This window comes from Pelobates fuscus, chromosome 4 (assembly GCF_036172605.1).
Source record: "Pelobates fuscus isolate aPelFus1 chromosome 4, aPelFus1.pri, whole genome shotgun sequence".
Taxonomy (NCBI): Eukaryota; Metazoa; Chordata; class Amphibia; order Anura; family Pelobatidae; genus Pelobates; species Pelobates fuscus.
The window spans coordinates 163,146,706-163,171,204 of record NC_086320.1 but is presented as its reverse complement, the minus strand read 5'-3'; the positions used below and the strand labels follow the sequence as shown (position 1 = coordinate 163,171,204).

Below are 24,499 nucleotides of genomic sequence, written 5' to 3'. Positions count from 1 at the left end.
TTTAAACTTTAACCCTTGCTAAATGTTATTGAGTTCTCTAAGGTGTATTGTAGGGTTTATGGTGCAGTCCCTCATTTTAATGTGGTTTGTCAACACATAGAGGACCAGCACCCAAAGCCCACGTATTGTTTGTTTGGGACATGATAACATGATCAATGTTTGTAAAGGCTAAGTAAGAATCAGCAGTGATCCATTCACCATGACATAGGTTGCCTAGATTCATTTCACGGTTATATTATTTGCATTGGGTAAAAAAATAAAATAAAAGAGAAAATATAATGTTACCTTTACTTCTCTCAAATTCATACATTCTTCCCATGAATAAAACTTCCTTTTCATCCTGCAAAAAAATGTTAAAAATCACACCAAATGTATAAAAAGATGAACAGCTAAATCTCTGCTAAAGGTTATTAATATTAGTATTAGACATGCCAAAACATTATGAAGCAAGAATTGAATCACAAATTCTTCCACCTCAAGCAAAGTACATTAGAACATGCAATTATTTTAATTTGAAGATCTCCAAGAGCCACAGTGAGATACCCTCTTGTTGCTGTATTAACCCCTTAAGGACCAAACTTCTGGAATAAAAGGGAATCATGACATGTCACACATGTCATGTGTCCTTAAGGGGTTAAAGGTAACTACCAATTTCTTTTATACGTACTTGGGGGGAAAGAGGGCCATTAAACTCAACAAGACTCCAATGTTATAAACACATGTACTTATTTATAATGTTGGGGTGTTTCTATAACTTGTGAATGGATAGCTTTAATATAAGCACAATAAAACTAACCTTATATCCCCACTCTTCTGCGTCCAATCCTGTATGCCTGTATGCTTCACATTAACATGGCAGGTGTTTTGGGAGGTGTGGGGGGGAGTATTTTTTGCTTTTTAATTTTGCTTCTATTACACAACATACCGGGCTATTCAGCAAAGTGAGAATTTAAAGGACCACTATAGTGTCAGGAAAACAAAGTGGTTTTCCTGACACTATAATGCCCTGAGGGTGCCCCCACCCTTAAAAACCCCTTCAGCAGCCTACTTTATACCAGGACCGGGCTCCCTTGGCGCTGGTGACCTCTCCCCCCCCCCCCCCCTCTGCCGACGTCAGCTCCCTCTGCCGGCGTCAGCTTCCTCTGCCGATGTCAGCGAAGCCGAATGCACATGTGCGGCAAGTGCCACGTGCGCATTCAAGTTGTCAACTGCTATGTTTGCATATGCAGGGTTAAAACCTGAGGGACATTGCACCCAGACCACTTCATTGAGCTGAAGTGGTCTGGGTGACTATAGTGTCTCTTTAAATTTTAACACCAGAGTAGCCAAAATGAAAGCATAGTTGAATTCATCTTGAATCCTCACTTTTTTGAATAACCGTGAGAGTTCTGCAATTGGTTCCTCAATAGCTTTAAAACACACAGAAACAATGCAAGCATTTAAGAGTTTATTTTTCTATATAGAAAATAAATATCAGTGCCGTCTCTTTACATATCAACAGTTTATTACTGAACTAAAAGGAAATGTAAATTGGGTGTTTTTTTATATACCATTCTATATATATATATATATATATATATATATATATATATTTACAATAATCCAGTAATATATAAAGAAAATGAAGGGAATAGAAACAGAAAGTGCCTATAGGCAAAGGATGCTAATCATACAATATACACATGCTAATCATACAATATACAATCACTTATCCAATACAGAACAAAAAATCAATGCTTCATTTGGAGTAAAAATGGTAGGTGCTCTTTGTATTGAAACAACATACATAATAGAAACATACTAACTGCTTATATTTTAAGAAATGCTTGCAATAATTAATTGAAAGATTGTTGAACTTATATAGCAAAAACATAGGCTCTAATTCAAATTTCTTGTTTTAACTCACATAAAACACACTAAAACACATGTATGACTCTCCTGACCCTTAACTACTTTTCTTACTTAGAGGTGCTTCGGTGAAACAGGAATACTCAACACAATGTTCATAAAATGTCAAAATATGAATCTGGTAACATAACTATATCAGTATGGAGTATTATCACTGCAAATCACATTAAAATAATAATGCTTACCTTTTGATAGCTACTAGCTCCCCTGATTCATTGCTTTTCCCCATCAACACACTGCCATAGGTACCATCCCCGAGCTGTTTCATAGTGGTATAACGATTCATTTTTGTTTCAGTGTTAATGGACTTGCAGTACCTTTTCGTGGGCAATTCACAGTATTAATGAATCAGTGTTAAGTAAACAAAACAGATTGTCTTTTCTTCAAGACAACAAAGTCAAGGTCTAAGGACAAAGCATGTGATCATTTTGCATCTGAATTACTGAAGAAGTGGCATGGCAGGATGAGAATGAAAACAAGCCAGTGTTGGAGCCATTCCACTGTAACCTTAGGAAAAAAGGAGAAGATGATGCAAACATTGGTTGCATAAATATACTGAGCAGAAAAATGAAGTAAACAACCATAAGTTACAATGAAACTATAATCACAAAACAAAGCTATAATATGAGCTCAAAATCAAGTCTAGTTTGGCGAAGAAATATATATATATACATACATATATATATATATATATACACATACACACACACACTGTGTGGGCATATCTATGTAATGCTAGAGCAAGCAAAAAAATATGTAAAAGACAATGAGTATTGGAGTTTGTGGAAATCAATGATAATGGAGAGAGGTAAATTTTCTCTATTTGGGGGATCATTCAAATGTTTTACCAGAGGATTATTTATAAAACTCGGTCTTTATGTAAAAGACAATGAGTATTAACAAACTTACCTTGCTTCACCACCAGCCTTCATTTGTGATGGCTGATGGGAAAAGGCATCTTTTTGCACTATAGATTCTAGAGATAATTGTGGGGGATTCTGCAGTCTTGTGTGATCATTCATAGTCCCCATTTTATACTTTAATGCACTGGCGTACATACCGCGGTCGCAGGGGTCACAGCTGCGACCGGGCCCGGGTATGTACGCCAGTTTGCCAGCCTCTTCTCCGGGGGGCCCAGGAGCTAGCCACTTCAGGGCCCCCCCGAGGCTGGCAGTGGCATTACCGGCCGGCCAGTCACTGCAGGCGGCGAGGGAGCACTCTCCCCTGAGTGCTCTCTGCCCAGCTCCCTCTGGGAATGCTCCCTCGCGCGCCCGCAGTGACTGGCCGCGCAGCAGCACCACTGGACCCCAGGGAATCCCCTCAGCACTCCCAAGGGTAAGGAGGCTGGGGGATTAAATAAAAAAAAAAATATGAGTGTGTTTGTGTGTGTGTCAGTGAGTGTGTTACTGTGTGTGTGTTCATTTTTGTGTTTCAGTGTTTGTTACTGAGTGTGTTAGTTGTGTGTCTGTTATTAAGTGTGTTTGTTAGTTTTTGTGTGTGTGTTACTGTGTGTGTTAGTTTGTGTGTGTCTGTTATTGAATGCGTGTCTGCTAGTGAGGGTCAGTGTGTGTGTGTGTGTGTGTGTGTCAGTGGAACACAAACCTGTGTGTGTGTGTGTCTGTTACTGAGCATGTTAGTTTGTGTGGGTCTGTTAGGAAGTCTGTTTCGTGTCTGTTAGTGAGTGTGTGTTTGTAAGTGAGAGTGTATGTTTTGTAAGTGAGTGTGTGTGTCTGTTAGCTAGTGTGTATGCATCTGTTCGTGAGAGTGTCTGTGGTTAAAACCCCTTCAGCACTTAACTTTCTCCAGCGCCGGGCTCCCTTGGCGCTGGGGATTTCTCCGCCCAGATCCGCCTCTAACCTTCGCATGCGTGGCAAGAGCTGCGCGCGCATTCAAACCGCCCATAGGAAAGCACTACTAAACGCTTTCCTATGGACGTCCAGTGTCTTCTCGCTATGATTTTCACAGTGAGAATCGAGGAAGCGCCTCTAGTGGCTGTCAGTGAGACAGCTACTAGAGGCTGGATTAACCCTCAGTGAAACATAGCAGTTTCTCTGAAACTGCTATGTTTTCAGCTGCAGGGTTAAAACTAGAGGGACCTGGCACCCAGACCACTTCATTGGGCTGAAGTGATCTGAGTGCCTATAGTGGTCCATTAAGTGTATGTATCTGCATGCAGTGGCGTACATACTGCGGTCGCAAGGGTTGCAGCCCTGCGAACAGGTGTCTGCGGCCATGTGTTGAGGCCCCGGCCCACCCAGAGTAAGCGCGTGGGGGGGGGGGGCACGGATCAATTTTTAAACCAGGGCCCCATGGATCGTGTGTACGCCACTGCTTTAATGTGTACATGAGAATACAAAGAGAGTGTGAAAACAGGTATAGAAAGGCGACCATAATGGTGATATATGACATCAACCTTCTCTCTTCCTCAAAAAAACATTAACTTTCAGCAGACATGTTACATGGGGTATGGGGCTTTGCATATAATTGAAGCAAGATATTTCCTTTAAAAAGAGTTACTTTTACTTGTTCAATTTAAGCTCACCTAATTGCTAGCTTAAAGGAACACTATAGGGTCAGGAACACAAACCTGTATTCATGACCCTATAGTGTTAGAAACCCCTTAGAGTGGGGTTAAAACTCACTCACTTATTTCCAGTGCCACGTGGGTCCTCCGGCGCTGGCCCTGATCCACCACCATTATGACATAATCAGAATTTCAATTTTTTTGCCAATTCAATGCTTTCCCATAGGTAAATTGAATCAAGCATCTCTATGAGGAAAATGTAGAGTCTCCATGCAGAGCGTGGAGACGCTGAACAGCAGTGCTACCTACTGTGCAGCATTGTCCCAGGAAGCACCTCCAGTGGCCATCTAAGTGTTTGCATGAAAATGCCTGAAGGGAATGCTTATACTCACCAGAACAACTACATTAAGCTGTAGTTGTTCTGTTGACTATATAGTGTTAGCTATTGGTTGTAATTTTAACAAAAATAGTGCTCTTTGTATATGTAAAAGCAGCAGTATCAAAAAAAAATAAAAAAAAAAAAAATATATATATATATATATATATATATATATAGTAAATATATTGTAAAACTGTGAGTACAATACATTTATACTACAGGGCCGTTGAATGCTTCAATCTGATTGGTTGACGAACGTTCTAAGGTGAGCATTATTTTCAGGGAGACGCATGGCTAAAGTAGTTCCAGACAGGTCTTGACCGCATTACAGTTGCATAAGAAACTAGCCCTACATACAAGAGCGTTTTAATGACAAAAACTTGACAAACGTCTTGAAATACATCATCTGAACAATGTTTCGAGGTGTGGTAACCGTAGTATAAGCGGAATAATTGACTCCAGGCCTTGGATTTATTAGAAAAAAAATAAGGCACACTCCGCTTCGCGTCGTGACCGCATTACCTACCTCGGGTGAGCATTATTTTTCTAATAATTCAATGGCCTGTCGTCAATTATTCCTTACATATACTTTTGATACTGGTTTTACATATACAGAGAGCACTATTTTTGTTTTTTATTGCTCTGGGTCCTTTTGATGTTTTACCGTTGGGAAATCTGAGAACTCCACCTAACCATAAATCTTAGAAGTGGGGATAATACCACTTTACGGTATCATTAATAGAGCTGGTCATAGCTCTGGTAAATGTGAGTAGAATCAATATTACCATTTACTCAGCTATAAGTTATATATATACTGTATGTACCATTGGGATTTTTTCTGCTCTCTAATATGCACATATGGATACCAAGCCACCTCTGACCCGAATATTCCCTATAAGAAAAGTACCTCCTTCAAGACTTGGCGGTTTCTCTTGCAAGTGGTATTTTCTTCTATTTTGAACTTTATTGTGGACATCTTTATATTTTACAGTACCTTTTAGTTTTTATTTATATATATATATATATATATATATATATATATATATATATATATATATATATATATAATACACTAACTACTACTGGCACTACCTTCCTCTTTCTTCCTTTTTCTCTTCTAAGAAACATTATAGACCAAAGGTTTTTACGCATAAAATATGGATTAGGTATGTTGCATGAGGCTTTATGAGATGCAGCTGTAATAGGAGAGAAAGGGAGCAGGAAATACCACTGTAATAAGAGTGAAGGGGGCATAAGATATGGCTGAATTTTAATGGGATGGGGGGTGGAGTGTGGCTGGCTGGGGAGCTTACAGAGGAAGGAACAGGTCATAAAACCAAGTAAGGCAGAAAAAAAAATATATAAAATAACAGTACAAAGTATCCACTGCTTCACAATTTGCTGTTCTCTTTAAAAACAAAATCCTTTATTCGCATGCTTAATTACATTCTTCAATACAAGACACAGACTGGCAAAAAAATGCTCATGTTTGCTCCATGTAAGGTCCACAAAGGACATGTTTCGTGTTTCCTTTGAACGTAGTTTTTCAAGTTCACGCTGATATTTTTCCTTGAGTGACTTTCACATAGTCTTTTCTTGCCAGAGTCTGTTTATTCATTGGTAGTTTAAAAACTCAGCACAGTTTTATTTTGTTTTGAGACATGGGTGGTTTCAAATCTCCCTTTTACTAATACAAGGGTTATAGTTGGCTGCTAGTCATGGGCGTAGGAACCCCAAAAAATCTGGGGGGGATAGCATTTTTACTCGCCGGTTATATTCTTATTCCGTAAACTAGGAGTTGTTTATCCCATTGTACAGCGCTACGGAATTTGCAGTCGCTATATAAATAATTAAATAATAACATTAAAGGGTCACTACAAGGAAGGGGTTTTACTTACCCGGATACAGCGCCGGGATCCTCCTGATTAGAACCACCCCTACCCTTCCCATGAATATTAGAACCACCACTACCCCTTCCATGCACAAAAGAACCCCACCTACCCCTTCCACGCATATTAACCCCCTACCCCTTCCATGCATATTAGTACCCCCCCTAACCACTTCCATGCATATTAGTACCCCCTAACCCCTTCCATGCATATTAGAACCCACCCTACCTCTTCCATTCATATTAGTACTCCCCTAACCCCTTCCAATAATTTTTCTACCTCCCCCCTCCTCCCATACATATTAGTAGCCCCCCCTAAACCCTTCCAATTATTTTTCTACCTACCCCTCTCCCCCTATCCTTATTAGTAGCCCCCCAACCCTTTCCAATTATTTTTCTGCCATGTTAACTAACGCCAGTGCTGGAGTGCCGCCATGTTTACATTAAAAGGCCTGCAGGGACAGGCTATAGACACCAGAACCACTACATTAAGCTGCAGTGCTTCTGGGGACTATAGTGTTTCTTTAATGTGAGGTAAATTAGAGATTAGTGCCACGAATAATATGCTAGATTGCCTACTTACAACCAGATGAGGATGATGATGGGCTCTAGCTGCAGTCTGGCTCCACTGGTCTGGTGTAGAACAGGCTCTCTGGAGGCTGTTTGTAACTGTGGTCCCAAAAATCAATGTTCTGTGAGAACGGGAAGCAGCTCCATTTTTTGGGGGCCCTTTACACAGCTCAAGGTCTGGGTCCCAGGGTCCACCTTCACGTTCCACCAATGAGTTTGTTCACAGGGGGTGGAGTAGGGGATGTCCTGATATGTGTGTAAGGAATGCATTGTGTGAATCTGTGTTTGTATGTGTAAGGGCTGCAAGGTGTGATTCTGTGTATGTACGGGATGCAGTGTGTGCGTCTGTAAGGGGTGCATTGAGTGTGTGTACGGGGTGCATTGAGTGTGTGTACGGGGTGCATTGAGTGTGTGTACGGGGTGCATTGAGTGTGTGTAAGGAATGCATTGAGTGTGTGTAAGGATTGCATGATTGTGTGTGTGTGCACGGGGTGCATTGAGTGTGTGTAAGGATGAATTGTGTGTTTCTGTGTGTGTAAGGGTGGCATGATTGTGTGATTGTGTGTGATGGATGTCAATCTCTTTCTCCCCCTCCCTCGTCACTCTCTTTCTCCCCCTCCCTCCCTCCCTCCCTTGTCACTCTCTCTCTCTCCCTCCCTTGTCACTCACTTTCTCCCCCCCTCCCTCCGTCCCCCTTGTCACTCACTTTCTCCCCCCTCCCTCCCTGTTTCTTTCTCCCCCTCACTCCCTGTTTCTTTCTCCCCCCTCCCTCCCTGTTTCTTTCTCCCCCCTCCCTATTTCTTTCTCCCCCCTCCCTATTTCTTTCTCCCCCTCCCTATTTCTTTCTCCCCCCTCCCTATTTCTTTCTCCCCCTCCCTATTTCTTTCTCCCCCCCTCCCTGTCTCTTTCTACCCCCTCCCTGTCTCTTTCTACCCCCTCCCTGTCTCTTTCTCCCCCCTCCCTCCCTGTTTCTTTCTCCCCCCTGCCTCCCTCCCTGTTTCTTTCTCCCCCCTGCCTCCCTCCCTGTTTCTTTCTCCCCCCTGCCTCCCTCCCTGTTTCTTTCTCCCCCCTCCCTCCCTGTTTCTTTCTCCCCTCCCTCCCTGTTTCTTTATCCCCCCTCCCTCCCTGTTTCTTTCTTCTCCCCTCCCCTCCCCTCCCTGTTTCTTTCTCCCCCTCCTCCCTCCCTGTTTCTTTATCCCCCCTCCCTCCCTGTTTCTTTATCCCCCCTCCCTCCCTGTTTCTTTATCCCCCCTCCCTCCCTGTTTCTTTATCCCCCCTCCCTCCCTGTTTCTTTATCCCCCCCTCCCTCCCTGTTTCTTTATCCCCCCCTCCCTCCCTGTTTCTTTATCCCCCCTCCCTGTTTCTTTACCCCCCTCCCTGTTTCTTTATCCCCCCTCCCTCCCTGTTTCTTTATCCCCCCTCCCTCCCTGTTTCTTTATCCCCCCTCCCTGTTTATTTACCCCCCCTCCCTCCCTGTTTCTTTACCCCCCCTCCCTCCCTGTTTCTTTACCCCCCCTCCCTCCCTGTTTCTTTACCCCCCCTCCCTCCCTGTTTCTTTACCCCCCTCCCTCCCCTCCCCTCCCTCCCTCCCTCCCTCCCTGTCTGTTTCTTTCTTCCCCCCCTCCCCTCCCCTACCTGTGTTGTAGCGTGGCCGAGCTCTGTACTGTCCGCGGGTACAGGGAGCTTTTGTTTCCTGTACCCGGCGGACTAACAGGAAGTGCACACTCAGTGTTCACTTCCTTTTAGTCCGGCCGGGTACAGGAGACAGATGCTCCCTGTACCGGCGGACTATACAGCGCTCGGCCATGCTACATTGAGGGAGTGACAGGAGGGAGCGCTGAGCGCTTACCTCCTGTAAGCCCCTCTCCTCTGGCTGCGCCCAGCCCGGGCAGAGCTGCAGCCGCCTGAGGCTCTCTACAGAGCGCTCGGGCGGCTGCAGCAAAAGGGGGGCCGGCGGAGCTGGGGGGGATTTCCCCATTACTTGTCCCCCCCGCATGATTTGCTGGGGGGATGCGTCCCCCCCATCCCCCCCGGTTCCTACGCCCATGCTGCTAGTGCCTTTCAGAGAAGATTATGTCCTCAATAAATGATGAGTGCATCACCAAATCCAATAATTGCAATGGAAAATATGTGACACATTTTTTATATTTACTGGCTCTCGATTTGAAAGGACAAAAGGTTTATCAGGAGCCAATAAACAGCTGGTACACTTGATCATGTTATTGAGGCTTGCAGTGCTATAGTTACGGTTTCCCTAAACATTACTCTGCCATTGAACATTTTTGTTTCAACCACTAATTCATTAAAGTATCAGGAAATCCTAGGAGAAAACATTATGCCATTTGTGAGGAATCTGAAGCTTGGGCGTCATTAGACCTTCCAACAAGACAATGATCCCAAGCATACCTCGAACTCCATTAAGACTTGATTGCAGAAAAAGTCCTGGAAAAATGCTACTGTGACCATCACAGTCACCTGACTTGAACCCCATAGAAAATCTCTGGTGGGATTTGAAGAAGGCGGTTGTAGCACTCAAAGCTAAGAATATTACCAAACTGGTGGCCTTTGCTCATGAGCAAGAAAACTCAGGAAAGCTGCCAGAAGCTGGTGCCTGGCTATGCAACTCTTTTGCAGCTCCTCATAACAGCAAATGGGGAGGAGCAGATGCAATCTCCCCCAGCTCCCGCCACTGAAGCAAATTATTGCCCCAAACTCACGAACTGCCTGACATCCAGGGCCCTAACGGTGATATAAGTGCTGGGGATAACACACAGGTCCCGTGGATGCCTTTTTTATACACGGGAGGCACCAGAATCCGGCGCAGAGTGCCTCAGGCCTACCGCGCGGGAATCCCGTGGCTGCCGCCCATTAACCTCTGGGACGGAGACGACTTTGACCCGGCACCACTTACAGCCAGCCCACCTATGGAACCACCAAAACACATGAAAGGCTGCAAATCCCAGAAACAGACGACGGCAGCAACTGCCTTAAACCATGATATTGGCCAGATGCACCCGGGGGACATCACCACACCAGCCTGAGACAACTCCCAGCATGGTACGGGAGAAAGCACGTACAGACGAAGCCCGGGCTGTGCTTGGAACAGAAACACCTGTGACAAAGCAGCAGGGCCCGACTGGGGATATGAAGCAGCCCTGGAAAAAAATCTATGCCAGCCCCATAAGTCATCTGCCATGTAGTGTGTGATATATATTTACATACATATACACACATACATATCTATATATAAATATATATATATATATATATATATATAATTGGTATATTTATTTTTCTAATTCAAAATATTAGTCCTTTCAGGATAATTAAATTACACAGTATGCACACAAATAGGCTCATTGACAGACAATCTCAATGACACACACAGACCAGGTTACTGGTACACACACAAATTTAGTACAGACAAACTCTGATACACACGCAAGCTTACTACAGACAAGCTCACTGTCACACACACACGCACACTACAGACAAGCTCACTGATGCGCACACATGGTGACTACAGACAAGCTCATGATCACACACATGCTTACTACAGACAAGCTCACTGCACACAAATGCTCACCACAGACTGGCTCAGGCACATCCAGCTCCCTACATACATACATTTTTTTTTTTTATCACGGCCGGCCGTGTGTGCCGGCTGCCTGGCTCCCCCTGCTCCCATAGGGCCCTGTGCGACCGCACAGCTCGCACATGGCCGGCCGGGATTACAGGAGCCTTATCACTTATCACTGATGAATAGGGCTGTCAGCCCAGCCCCAGGTGCCGCGGCCCACTGGGAAATTTCCCGGTATCCCAGTGGGCCAATCCGGCCCTGCAAAGCAGGGCATACACGACTTACTGGCACACTTCCAGGACATGTTCTTTGCAGAAATCAATCTGGTAAAAACTGAATTACAAGCAGTCACAGAATGCCTCCGAGCATCTGAGGAGGACACTGCTGACCTGAGGCAAGGCATGATGACTCAAGGGGAATAAATACAGCACCTGCAAGATTCCCCATAATTGCTGCCAGAATTAATACCCTAAAAGACAAGAGCCGACAAAAGAAAGCCAAAATTCGGGGTGTGTCAACAATTGATTTGCTTGCAGACGCGGTTGTGGCACTGCACGCTTTTTTCTACTCGCTTGCACTACCAAAATAAAGAATTAAAAAAACAAAAAAAAAAACGCAAATGGGTGCTCTACTAAGTACTGAAGATGCTTGCCATGAAGGAGTTAAATCATTTTGAGATTTTGAGTTTTCAGATGAATTTGGGAAAACTACTTGAAGCATTTGTTGTGTTCAACTGTTTCAATTGCTATTGTTGATTGAAAACAGCTGAAAGTCTATACATTTTGACAATAAACCTGATTTTAAATGGGGTTGAATCCTTTTTATTACAACTGTATATCCCCTGATGGTGTGCACTTGTGTTAGTTGATTAGTTACCTTTGTTCAAAGTGGCTACAAGGAAGCTTGATATTGCACAATAATCTGCAACGCTGCCCAGAACACCTTAAAACGTAATCCACTTTCAACTTTTGTTACTTGTTGTGACCTACTTGTGCTAACTTGGGTTACAGTGCAGCTACATAGGCAGTTCAAAGTTACAGCATATGATGATATCGTGTCAATGCTGCTATCCAGTGAAACCTGATGTCCACATAATCTTTAATTATCGTTGCCATTAGATTTTAAAATGCCACAAATGTAACAGGAGTGCCTGGACATTCCCGACAGCTAAACTCTCTAAATAGCACACAAAGTTAAATTTCTAAATGGTTGTCAATGAACTCATAAAACAAACACTACTGTAACAAATAGTGGGGTGACTCAATTAAAATGACAATACAGTATAAAGAGATAAAACACTCTCACATATAAAACAAACACATGCACTATGTTCATGGTTAACAACAATACTTTAAGAGGTGGAGAAGCACCATAGTGTCACAGACAGACTGGCAAATATAAGGAAAGCAAATACTAAAAGAACAAGTGTATTACCGGACCTTAGAATGGCCGGATTAAGCGCACCAAGAATATTACAAGACAAGCCGAGGTCAGGGATACAGAATTTACAATAAATGTATGGAAAAGCCAAAGATCAAGGACAATCAAAAGGGAGAATAGTCAAAGATAAGCCGAAAAATACAAGAAATAAATAAATAGTCAAAATGCCAAAAAATACAAGAAATAAACGCGGATTTACCACAAAATGGAAACCACGACAGGGCATCAAACAATTGGTAAAGTGAGTTTAAATGCCTAAGAAGGGTTCCCATTGGTTGATGGGACCTGGTGACGCCAAAACGTGCGTGCAATTTGTGTCTGACTTTAAATTGCGACTTGTGGAAGCGGCCGGCATCCATGGAAATGCCAGCGCGACTTACAGCCGTGTAGCGTGAAGAGCGGAGGGACACCCAGCAAGAGATAAGTTTATTATCTATTTGTCCGTGCTGTTCAGGTGCGGAAACGCGATTACGCCGACTGGGCCCGGTCAGGCCATATGACACATAGTACCTAAAATTGGCAGGGAACATTTATATACACGTTTAAAAACACACATGCACAAATGGGCAGATCATGTTTTCACAATCCTGTACTGAATAGATGGTGATATTACCAGTTCAATTATTCTATATAATGATATGGAAGAAAATGCATGGTCCTCCTAAATTTGGGCAAAACCAGATTATCCATGTCCAAGTCTGCCTGAATTCAGTGAGTGCTACAGTTTCAATCACATATCTCCCAACAGTCCTGATTCCTGTCCCTTGGGATCCTGTCCCTTCTTCTTGGGTTTTCTCTTCAGCTTCAAGAGATACCAGAGACTAAGTCCCTATCAAGCGCATTGCTAGCACATCTTTAGACTATTGGGAGATCTGCGACTGCAAATGTCACCATTTTAATTCAGATTGCTCCAACTAAACTGCACAATAGTCAACTTATCAAATAGTTGGTTGCGTTTTTGGAGAAAACCTATGTTGTTTTAGTGTAACTATTACAGTTTAGTTGTCAATTCCCCAAAATTATATGGTCTGCAAAATGAACCTCTTAAGTATCCAATTAACAATAATTCCCAGCATAGAGGTAATTTGAATCCAGACAGTTGAAATAATTCTACATATCTGAGAAGTCTAAAATAAGATAGGAAAATCCAATTGTGAACAGACTGCTGCCTGGTTTTAGTGACTAAAAGCTAATCGCCTTATATAAGATTAGAGATTAATTACCCAGGAAACAGATAGAGGACATTTCAAGACCAATAGAAAATATTGTAATTAAGCATTTTGCATTCTAAGATAAGTCCTGTCCTTGGTAACGTTTTTTTTTTTTTTCCCCGTTTTTTTTTTCAATATAATTTGAGTGTAATTCATATTCTGCCCTTTATGACACTTTCACAGAACAGTGATGCTGAAACAAGAATGCATATAAAAGGGCATTCTGAGGACCATAATCACGACGGCTTGTTTTACTGGGTATGTGTGATATATCCAAAGTTTATGTCAAATGGCCGGACAAGGAATTATAAAATAAAACACAGAGCTGTCCCAGTGTTTATAGCCCACATTACTACTAGCTTATCCTTGCAAAGTGGACGGGCCAGTGATGAAAACAGATTAATATAAACCGTAGAGACAGCACCCACAGGCTTTTGCACTGTAACCACTGTAGTGGTTATTATTCTTAGTCAATGCTGCCAGTCAAGAGAGGGCATTCAGTGTATAGCTTATACTTTGCATATTTATAGTATAACTAGGTCTGGTAAAACTAACTCAATTGGCTGATAATGCTTTAATGCTTTCAAAACAGATGATGCTCCAGGACAGTCATGATAAAAAGGGATTCAGGTCATTGCCTTCATTTCACACAGACTTGACCAAAAAAAAAACGAAAAAAAAAATGATGTTTGTACTCCCTTAGACCACAAAGAGAAGTACAACAACAACAAGGCACAGGGTTATTCGCTGAGTTGGAAATTCAATGTGAATTTCAAATTTAAGACCATAATAGCAAGACTGGAAAAATTGTCAAAGTCAAATATGTTTCCACTATATCCTCAGGCAGACATAGAAAAACGTATGATTTGGACTGTCCAGCTGCTTCAAAAGATACAGACACAAGTTTATTTATTTATTTATTTATTAAAAATTCTTAAGAAACGCAGTCTTATTACCCATAGGGTCTCGATGCACATACCAGCAATAAAACAGACAAAACAATATCCAGCAAACAACAGCATTATAATCACATGCATTTGAACCAGGTTAAAAGTTTCATGTCATCCCATACGCCTGAGCAAATAAAACTGTTTTTAAGCTCCGGCGAAACTTCAGTAGATCATTCTCAAGTCTTAATGTCAGAGGCAGGGAGTTCCAAAATTGCGCTCCCTGAACATCACTCGTTCTCCCTCCGCACTTTTTCTTTTTAAAATTTGGAATCTTCAATAAAGCTAAATCAGCCGATCTCAAGGATCGACTGGGAGTATAGCGTGTGAATTTATCCTTCAGATACCATACCATGGACTGCCTTATATACCAAACAACCATTTTTAAACAGAACCCGTTCACGAACGGGCAACCAGTGCAAGGCTCTTAATGATGGAGTGATATGGTCATTGCGGGCCACACCCGTAAGTAGCCTTGCAGCTGCGTTCTGTATCAACTGTAGCTTGTGTATGATGTTCTGAGGCAGTCCAATGTACAGAGCATTGCAGTAGTCCAATCGGCTACTGATGATGGCGTTGACCACCGAGATTTGATCGGAGGGGGCAATGAATCTGAAAATAGACCTCAGAAGCTTCAGGTGGTAGTGGCAAGAGCTTACCACCTGATTAATCTGAGGCTTCAGTGTCAACCTGGAATCGAGAATGACTCCCAGATCTCTGACCTTAGTGGCAGGACTCGGAGATGGAGAAAACGAGTCCGGCCATGAGGGAAAGATACTATTCACCTCCTGGTTACTGAAGATGATGCATTCAGTTTTGGAGCCATTAAGTTTTAAATAATTGGCTCCCATCCACGACTGGATATCCTGTAGGCATGAAGAAAGATTGATTTGATCCTCCTTTTTCTTGGCCAGGCGAAAGTACAACTGGGTATCGTCGGCATAGATATGATAGGGAAGCATGTGGCGGCGGATGATATGGGTCAGTGGCCTCATATAGATGTTAAACAGGATTGGAGATAAAGCCGAACCCTGGGGGACTCCACACGTCAGGGAGATGTTAGAGGAGTAAAATGTCCCCAATTTTACCCTTTGAACCCTGTCGTGGAGAAACGAGGTCACCCAAGCTAGCGCCCTGTCATCCACACCAGCCACAGTAAGTAGCCTCTCTGTCAATCTATCATGATCGATGGTATCGAAGGCCGCCGATAAATCCAGGAGTACCAGGGCAATTTCCTCCCCTCTGTCCAAAGCCCACAGGAGATCGTCGTGGACTTTAACCAGGGCAGTTTCTGTCCCTCTACCAGGTCGAAATCCCGATTGGAAGTCATCCAGAATGTGATTAGATTCCAGGTGAGGCTGAATTTGCCATACCGCCGCTCTCTCGATGATCTTGGCCAAAAAAGGCAAGGTGGAAATAGGTCGATTGTTGCTCAACTCGGAGCGTGGCACAGTTGGTGTCTTCAGCAGAGGGATAACCAAGGCACATGTGTTTAGTTGCACATGTGCCTTGCACTGTTTAGTGGTGACAAGGTCCAGCCAAACAGCGAGAGGTAAGGCACCATGCATAATGAGGTAAAGCTCTCTGGTTGATTTTTTTTTTATATTTACTGTCCCTTTCATAGAAATGACATCTGAATGTAAACTAAAACAGCAAAAGGGATGGTGATGTCAACTAATTTCAAGCTGCTCTTTATGAAGGGTCGTCTTCCTCGGCAAAGACAGCATAAAATAATATCGCTTTTTATTGTTGACATTTTCAAGACTGATTTAGTAAAGTCGTACCAGACTTGAATTTGTGAATTTGATGTAGATGGGGTAGAATTGAAGAACCATTTCTCTACAATAACATAAAACCATATAATATGTTAAGAAGGCAATGAATTTTAAGAATACAGCCAGTACTTAAAGAAACATTTTAGTGTTAGGAATACAAATATGTATTTCTAACACCAATGTATTCCTCAGCCCAAATGCCCCCGCCCCCATGTTGTAATGGGTTAAAGGGACACTTTAGTCACCCAGACCACTTCAGCTCAATGAAGTGGTCTGGGTGTCCCTCTAGGGTTAACCCTGCCTGATGTAAACATAGCAGTTTCTGAGAAACTGCTTTGTTTACATCTGGGGTTAAGCCAGCCTCTAGTGGCTGTCTTCCATATTATATGCCTCAATCACGCAGAGCGTCCATAGGAAAGCATTGCGCATTTGGCCCTGGTGACGTTAGACAAGGATTTTGACGTCGGCGGGGGAGGAGAGGTAAGGGAGCCCGGCGGGGGAAAAGGGTGAGTAGCTGAAGGGGTTCACTTTGTCTTCTCACTTTAGAGAATAACTCTGATAATTTTGGAATTCCGAGGCGTGATGGTTCCTCTTTAAGTGAAGTACACTATTATTATTTATATAGCGCCAACAGATTCCAAAACACTGTACAATGGTTGGACTTACAGACAAGTTAGACGCACGGGAACAGATGGGGTTGAGGACCCTGCTCAAACAAGCTTACATGCTAGAGGAGCAGCTTGTGTACAGATTTTGTGTGAGGCTTCACTGGCTTCCAATCCTACTGAACAATGCAGGCATTGACTGTGCTTCTAAAATCAAGACATATGGTAAGTGGGCTGTCACTGAGGCAGTAATGTGCAGGACCTGAAATGTTGGCAACACAGGGTCTGTCCATCTTAGTATATTATCAATGTACATGTCCAGGGCTACCTGACTTTAATGGTGTTCACACTTGCAGACAGCAGCCACCATTTACAACTACTGTCACTTGTTCTACGCCCATACAATTACCCATATACTGGCTGAGGGGCTAGGATGAGAGAGAGAGATAGGCTATGTCATGTAATATAAAAAGGCACATGAGGGTGAATCATGTGTTAGGGAAAATAAGGCAATTTTGCGTTTCCAGAGACAAGCATAAAACACTCAGTGGTTTGTGACGTCTCCAGGACCCCTCGATGACATTATATTCTTGTAAAACACATTTTTCATTATTATATAAATGGAACGACATGTTTTCATGTCACACACTGCTCAGCATAACACTATGAATAAAATCTGTACTGCATGAGGAGATAGACACTATGTAACGTGGGTTGAAGTTACATTACCAGGCACAAACTGCTGTCATTTAGACCATCTCCTGAAACTGACAAGCTAGGAGATGGATTTAAAAGACAGAAATACCGGTACTGCCATGCTTTCTTCTCTCAGCACGTTACTAAAGGGAGAAAGCTTTAAAGGAATACTCCACTGCCCAAATAAAATAAATACATAAAATAGAAAGCACTATTCAGTAGATATATCCCAATTAAAGGATGTATGCATTTAATTATTCATTTTGTCATTGGGGTTATATCTAAAAATACTGTGCAGATCTCTTGCCTAAAGCCTTTACAAGCCCCCTCACCGCTTCTTCCCCATGCCAGACCTTCTGTGGCTGTCCAATTACATACTTCCCAATACAGCTCTGTCCAATCGCTGCCTTTTGAGTTTAGTGCCACTGAGTTAAACAACCAGAAGTAACTGAACCGGTTGCCTGAATGGCAGCCTGGGGGTGTAACAATGTTAATTTATAAAAGTATACATTTCTATTGAAATCTTCACTTTTGTAAAAACAAAAGATAAACACACTATTTACCGATAAAGCACTTTGGCAAGTTAAAGTGCTTTACTGGTCTGAAGTGTCCCTTTAATTAAGAGGTACACTCCACGCACCTAATGCACTTTAGCTTTCTGAAGTTCTTTACAGGTGGGTTACCATATCCACTATGTTTTTTTAGGGACACATATCATGCATATATATTGATGGGCAGCACATGAAAAGGATAGCCCCGTAGTATGTAGAATTCAGAAGAAGGTATATATATTAACTAATTAGCAATGAAGAATCCTGCAGGACAACCCTTTTAATGCTCCTTCGCAGACCCCTCTGGCTTCACTGGGGCAATGTGCAGTCCAATCACAGGCTTCCTTTTTCTTACAGTCCTCTCAAAAAATATTAAATGTATGTTTTTTGTGGAGTACATAATCTAACAGGTCATTTACTAAAATGAGAATTGTAAATATTTTAAAGTGAATTTCAAATTTGTCAAAGAAGGCAAAATGGAAGTATAACTAACTGGGAGATTTTTTTCCATTTTGACTACTTTGGCCTAAAATTTGAAATTCACTCTGAATTCCCAGCAATTCTTACTTTAGTGAATAACTGCAATTTGTTTTTTTTTTTTCTTTTTCTTTTGTTTTTTTTTAATTAAGTGTTCTTTTTATGTCAACAGCAGGAGAAAGCATCTGTTACTCAGGAGTGCATTCCCAATAATATGTTAAGCATGATTCATACAGCAACCACTACTATATGAACTGCCCTTTAACTACATTGCAAGAGAAAGATATTTATTTCGATAAATAGCTCCTGGTTCTCCCTAAAAACTAAAATTGCATATAAAATACTTCATTAAATATTCTTACACATTATGCTAAAATAGAAAGCTTTTAAAAATATATTTATCAGATGGAGAACAATAAAGAACAGGATAACTAATTTATAATTTCTGTATCGATAAACACAATGCAATGGTTACCATTTATCCAACTATTCATTGTATAAATCGCTTATAAACACTTTTGCCTTGCTCTTATATTAATTCCTAATTAGTTTATACATTGTACAGTGTAATCACATACACTTTGTACCTGCCTTCACACAGTGACACCCTATGTCTGTTTTATAATCACACACAGCCAGCCCTATTAAATCTATACATTGTGCCATCCTGTATTATCACACACAGCCAGCCCTAATAAATCTATACCTTGTTTCCACCTATAGCCAGCAACTATACTTCTGGATTGCACCACCTCTATAATCTCACACTACCAGCCCCTATAACTCTATACCTTGTGCCATCCTGTATAATCACTCTCAGCCAGCCCCTATAACTCGATACAATGTGCCATCCTGTATAATCACTCTCAGCCAGCCCCTATAACTCGATACAATGTGCCATCCTTTATAAGCACTCTCAGCCAGCCCCTACAACTCGATACAATGTGCCATCCTGTATGTGGGCGCTCACCTGGTCTCTGAGGTTCTGTCTGTCCCACCAGTGTCACATGAGGTACAAACCTGCCCAGCTTCCCCGCTCCGTATGTGACTCGTCTCCCTGGTAACAGCTGGCTGCGCAAAGTAGGAGGGGCGATGTGGATGACGTCATGGTGTCAGTGGGCTGCTCTTCCTGGTGACTTTCTGGCTCGTGCTGGAGAAGCGCCGCGCGGCTGGCTTGGAGGACCGTCACCATAGCGACAGCGGGGCATGTCCTGGCCTTGTGTTTACAGCCTTAGTAATCTATGATTGTTTACCTGTTGTGAGAGACAGTGTGTGTCTATTAGCAGCCTCGCTGGTTGGACAGTGCAGTGTTTAGAGCCCCGCAGCTGTTCCCATGGCTCCTACTGAGTGATGGAGAAAGCAACCTGTTCTGTCAGCTTTGTATTGAGAATACGGACCCATTCACTCAGTTTAACCCCTTACTGACCAGACCGTTATTCAATGATCTTACCGTTTGGGACCAGGGCTGTTTTTACATTTCTGCTGTGTTTGTGTTTAGCTGTAATTCTCCTCTTGCTCATTTACTGTACCCACACATATTAATACCGTTCTTCTCGCCATTAAATGGCCTTTCTACAGATACCATTATTTTCATGATATCATATAATTTACTATAAAAAAAATGACACACTTTTTCTAAGTTTGACCCCCAAAATCTGTTACGCATCTACAACTGCCAAAAAACACCCATGCTAAATAGTTTCTACATTTTGTCCTAGGTTTAGAAATACCCAATGTTAACATGTGCTTTTTATTTGCAAGTTATAGGGCAATAAGTACAAGCAGCACTTTGCTATTTGCAAACCATTTTTTTTTCTAAATTAACACAAGTTACATTGTAACACTGATATCTGTCAGGAATCCCTGAATAGCCCTTCACAAGTATAAATATGTTTAACCCCTTAAGGACGGCAGGCGTTCAATGCCGTCCTTAAGGGGATGGCCCTAAACGCCGGCGGGCGGCATAGAACATCCTATCCGTTCTTGCAGCCCACGTGTATTTCGGGGGGCGGGGCCTGACAGCCAAGATGGCCGGACGTGCTCTCTGAGAGCTCTGGCCACGGCGGGCAAACAACCGACAATCCTGACTGACCCACCCGTGCAAGCAACACACGGGGCCCAAAAACCGATGCAGGACACCTCGGGGATTCGAACGATGCCCGCCGTGCACCACTATGCACTACGGGCACAACCCGACCATGCGGCCTACATCGGCACGGAGCCTGGGGCCTGAGGGAGACGGCCTTCATCACAAGCGAGCGTTGAATACTGCCCTGCTACCCCCCCCTATGGACCGGCGGGGGTCATCCCGGTCCTCGCTGGGGACGATAACCCCCGTAAAGCGACCTGTACAAGCGACTAAACCCACATCCCCACGGGTCGATGAGGACCCAATCAAGATGGCGGCACCACAGCGCCCTGCGCCAAGATGCACCCTCACTAAGCCGCCTGAGAACACCCTAGAGTTCTTCACCAAGCTACGCAGCGTGTGGACAAAAAGCCATAATAAAGGCTGGTCCCTCCACCTAATTATGAGGGCAATGGCGGCATGGCTCCGGCCAGCAACCCGGCGCCATCTGGGCAACTACTTACCTCGAGCACACAAGATGGCTTCCAGTCGGAGACGGAGTCGGAGAGCAGACGGGCGGAAAACGGCGACACCCCACTCGGATGCTGACACTTGGCCTTACACCTCTCGAAGCGAGACCACTGAACAGATGAGACCCACTAACTGCTCAGCGACATGGAGATACACCACTAAGTCTCCCCACGAGGCACAACCTCACGCCCTACCGAAAAGCACTGCATCAAAGGACACAAGTCTGCGGCAAAGCGACTACACTCCTCTCCATAGACTGGGCATCGGATGAACAGGTGAAAAGACCCGGACCGCCTGCCAGCCGGCCCCGGTAATGTTGCCGACATAGACGACCGTGCTGTACACACTTAACCTGGCGGACACGTAAAATGAGATGACATCCCTAGACACAAATAGCATACCCTGCCCCTGCATTGAAATCAGCACCCAACCTCTGAACCCCAATGTTTTTTCTGGATGCAATCCTAAAGATACTCTTGGGGTTGGGCTGAGCCCAGAACTGCCGTTTTGTCCAAGAACGGACCCAAACCTGGGGGACCCCAGGGGACATTATGGTACTGCATTAGTTACTCTTTTTGCAAACACATCTGTACATTCAAGTCCATGCCTGCCAACTCACACTTATTGTATAGGCGCTCAACTTGTTCCTGATCTCTCTTGTGTATGTTTTTTTTTTTTTTCTTTATGTTTTAGACTACCCCTACCACATAATATGGTACTGCAAGCTATGGTTAGTGCACTGGGACCCGTCCTATACAGTTTAAAGCGAGAGTGCAATGTTGAATGCCGTATAAATGACGCAGCCCGCAATGTCTAGCACAATTGGGTAGGCATAGCCTTATACACAGTGTGAGCCTAACCGTTGTTAGCCAATGGCATACCGATGTCTAGTAAAACACTAGGTAGAGTGAACCGCCTGTTAACTCACTGCTTTGTCTCTCCTGCAGCCGTGTACGTAACACAACGTTGGTAGCCCTATGCTAGGATATCTGCAAATGCAGTGCCCCTACTCAGTGTCTCTCGTCTGTCTTTTCTTACATGCCAAACTCCTCTAGATCCATAACTACAGAGAGATTCTAAACAATTGTAAATCTGGTATAAGAGTAAACGTTTAACCTCATCAGAAATGAGATACCATAGACATGACATACCATTTGATATAATCCTGAACGTGACTAAACCATCTCTAAGCTTGTCTAGCCTAGCGTGTCCAACACCCTACTATTGTTATAAAGCCAGTTATTTTCATGTTAAAAACAAAAAATGTGCAAACCTCTCGTGCCACTGTTAATACTATGCTTAACTATTCAACCACGCTGTTGTGGCGTATGTTTTTGCTCTGTAATCACCTGCACGACAAAAATAAAGAATTAAAAAAAAAATGTATTTCTTCCCTTTGTGTCAGTCGCAGCAACCCAAATCTCCCTTAACCCTTTCCTCGCTGCCGTGATTACTGTACTGTACAGTATATCTGCTGTACAGTACTGTATCAGTGATCACTGTGATCAGAGGGCTGTCTGATCAGACTGACCTTTTTTAGGGTTATTTTTATAGATCAAGAAATAAAAATAACCCTTTCAGTACTGATTGCAGCTGCCTATACTCAGTACATTTATATAATTTTTGAGGGTGGGTAGTAGGTGTTAGGCAGGTAGATTATAATTAATTACCCCCTTAGTATATAAATTAATTAATTTTGTCCCCCTAGAATGGCACGTCGCTACTCAGCCGAGGAGGCGGATGCCATTCTGGCAGGCAGTGATAGTGAGACTCTGCAAGACAGTGACACTATCACTGCCTCTGACATTGAGCCTCTGAGTGACACCTCAAGTGATGGTGCCCCACCACCACTCACAAGAGGACGCTCAGCAAGCCCAATGCCAGACGGAGACTGGGTGCCTCCAAACATGATGGCCCCAGAAATACCGCCGTTCACTGTTACACCTGGCATCACTGTAACAGTGGACGACTGTGAGCCAATTAGTTTTTTTGAGCTCTTTATGTCGGACGATGTATTTGAGCTCATGGCTCAGCAAACAAATTTGTGTGCCATGCAGTATGTCTCTGCACATCCAGGGTCCCATTATAGTCGCATGAATATGTGGAGACCCACGGATGTCGCAGAGATGAAGCGGTTTGGGGCTTTAACCCTAATGATGGGTATAGTTAAAAAGCCCAGTATCAGGTCCTACTGGAGCAAGCAGCGCATCCTGGCTACCCCTCTTTTCCCTGAGGTTATGCAGAGGGATCGCTACCTGCAACTGCTGCGATTCCTTCATTTTAATGACAACTCACTGTGTCCCCCTAGAAACGACCCACTGTTTGACAGGCTGTATAAAATTCGGCCATTTATCCAACTCCTGTCAGACTCATTTTCTGAAAATTATGTCCCCGATAAAGATATTTCAATTGACGAGTCCCTTATGAAATTTAAAGGTCGACTGCTATTTAAGCAATATATTCCATCTAAGCGGTCCCGATATGGCGTTAAATTTTATAAATTATGCAAATCCTGTACTGGTTACACATGGGCGTTTCGCATTTACCAGGGGAAGGATAGCCATCTTGACCCACCAGGATGCCCTGATTCTGTGGGTACAAGTGGCAAGATTGTTTGGGATCTATTCCTTCACTTGTTAAATAAGGGATATAGGCTATGGGTTGACAATTATTATACCAGTATACAATTATTTAAAAATGTATATTGCTTTGAAACCCTAGCCTGTGGCACAGTGAGGAAGAATCGCAGGGGTTTCCCCCAAGCCCAGGCAAGAGGCAGAAGCAGTAGAGGTTCCTCTTCAGCTCTCCGCCAGGATGAGTTGCTTGCTCTTCGCTTCAGAGATAGGAAAGATGTATACATGCTGTCTACGATGCTTGACGAAAGTACAGTGCCAGTGTCTGTGAGAGGTAGCACTGCGGAACCTGGAAAAGCCGAAGTGCATTGTAGACTACAGCAAGTTTATGGGGGGAGTAGACTTGGGTGACCAATGCATACAGCCCTATCTGGTGAACCGAAAACCTAGGACCTGCTACAAGAAAATTGCAATCTACGTGAGCCAGATTGCAATTTTCAATGCCTATGTCCTCTATAAAAAAGAGGTCATAGGTAAGCCCTGCCCTTTCCTCGAATTCACGCTGAGCCTTTTGTCCCGTATGTTATTTACCCAGCCCCCCAAGCCCACTTTGGAATCAGTAGATCTCCAAAGACTTTGTGGCAAACACTTCCCTTCCCGAATCCCACCCACCCCCAGTAAAAAAGTTCCCCAAAGTGCATAGCAGACTGTTTCAAAGTCTATCATACAGAGCTATGCTTTGTTAACTGCCTGTACCGACCCACTGGCTTATTTTA

General features: G+C 43.3%; 1 protein-coding gene across 4 annotated transcripts in view; it reads right to left on the bottom strand.

Moving 5' to 3' along the window:
• The window catches only part of MAK (male germ cell associated kinase), a 40,881-nt gene extending 21,062 nt beyond the window's left edge, over positions 1–19,819 (bottom strand). For 3 of the 4 annotated variants that reach the window (XM_063451729.1, XM_063451726.1, XM_063451730.1), the window contains exons 1-3: positions 19,522–19,819; positions 2,094–2,225; positions 286–340 (exon numbers count right to left, since the gene is read on the bottom strand). In XM_063451729.1, coding sequence (XP_063307799.1) covers positions 286–340; positions 2,094–2,194 — 156 coding nt within the window. In that variant the 5' untranslated portion in view covers positions 2,195–2,225; positions 19,522–19,819. Of the gene's footprint in view, positions 1–285; positions 341–2,093; positions 2,416–19,521 lie in introns of all 4 variants that reach the window. The other variant, XM_063451728.1, reaches the window with a different exon arrangement.
• Positions 19,820–24,499: the final 4,680 nt, after the last annotated feature.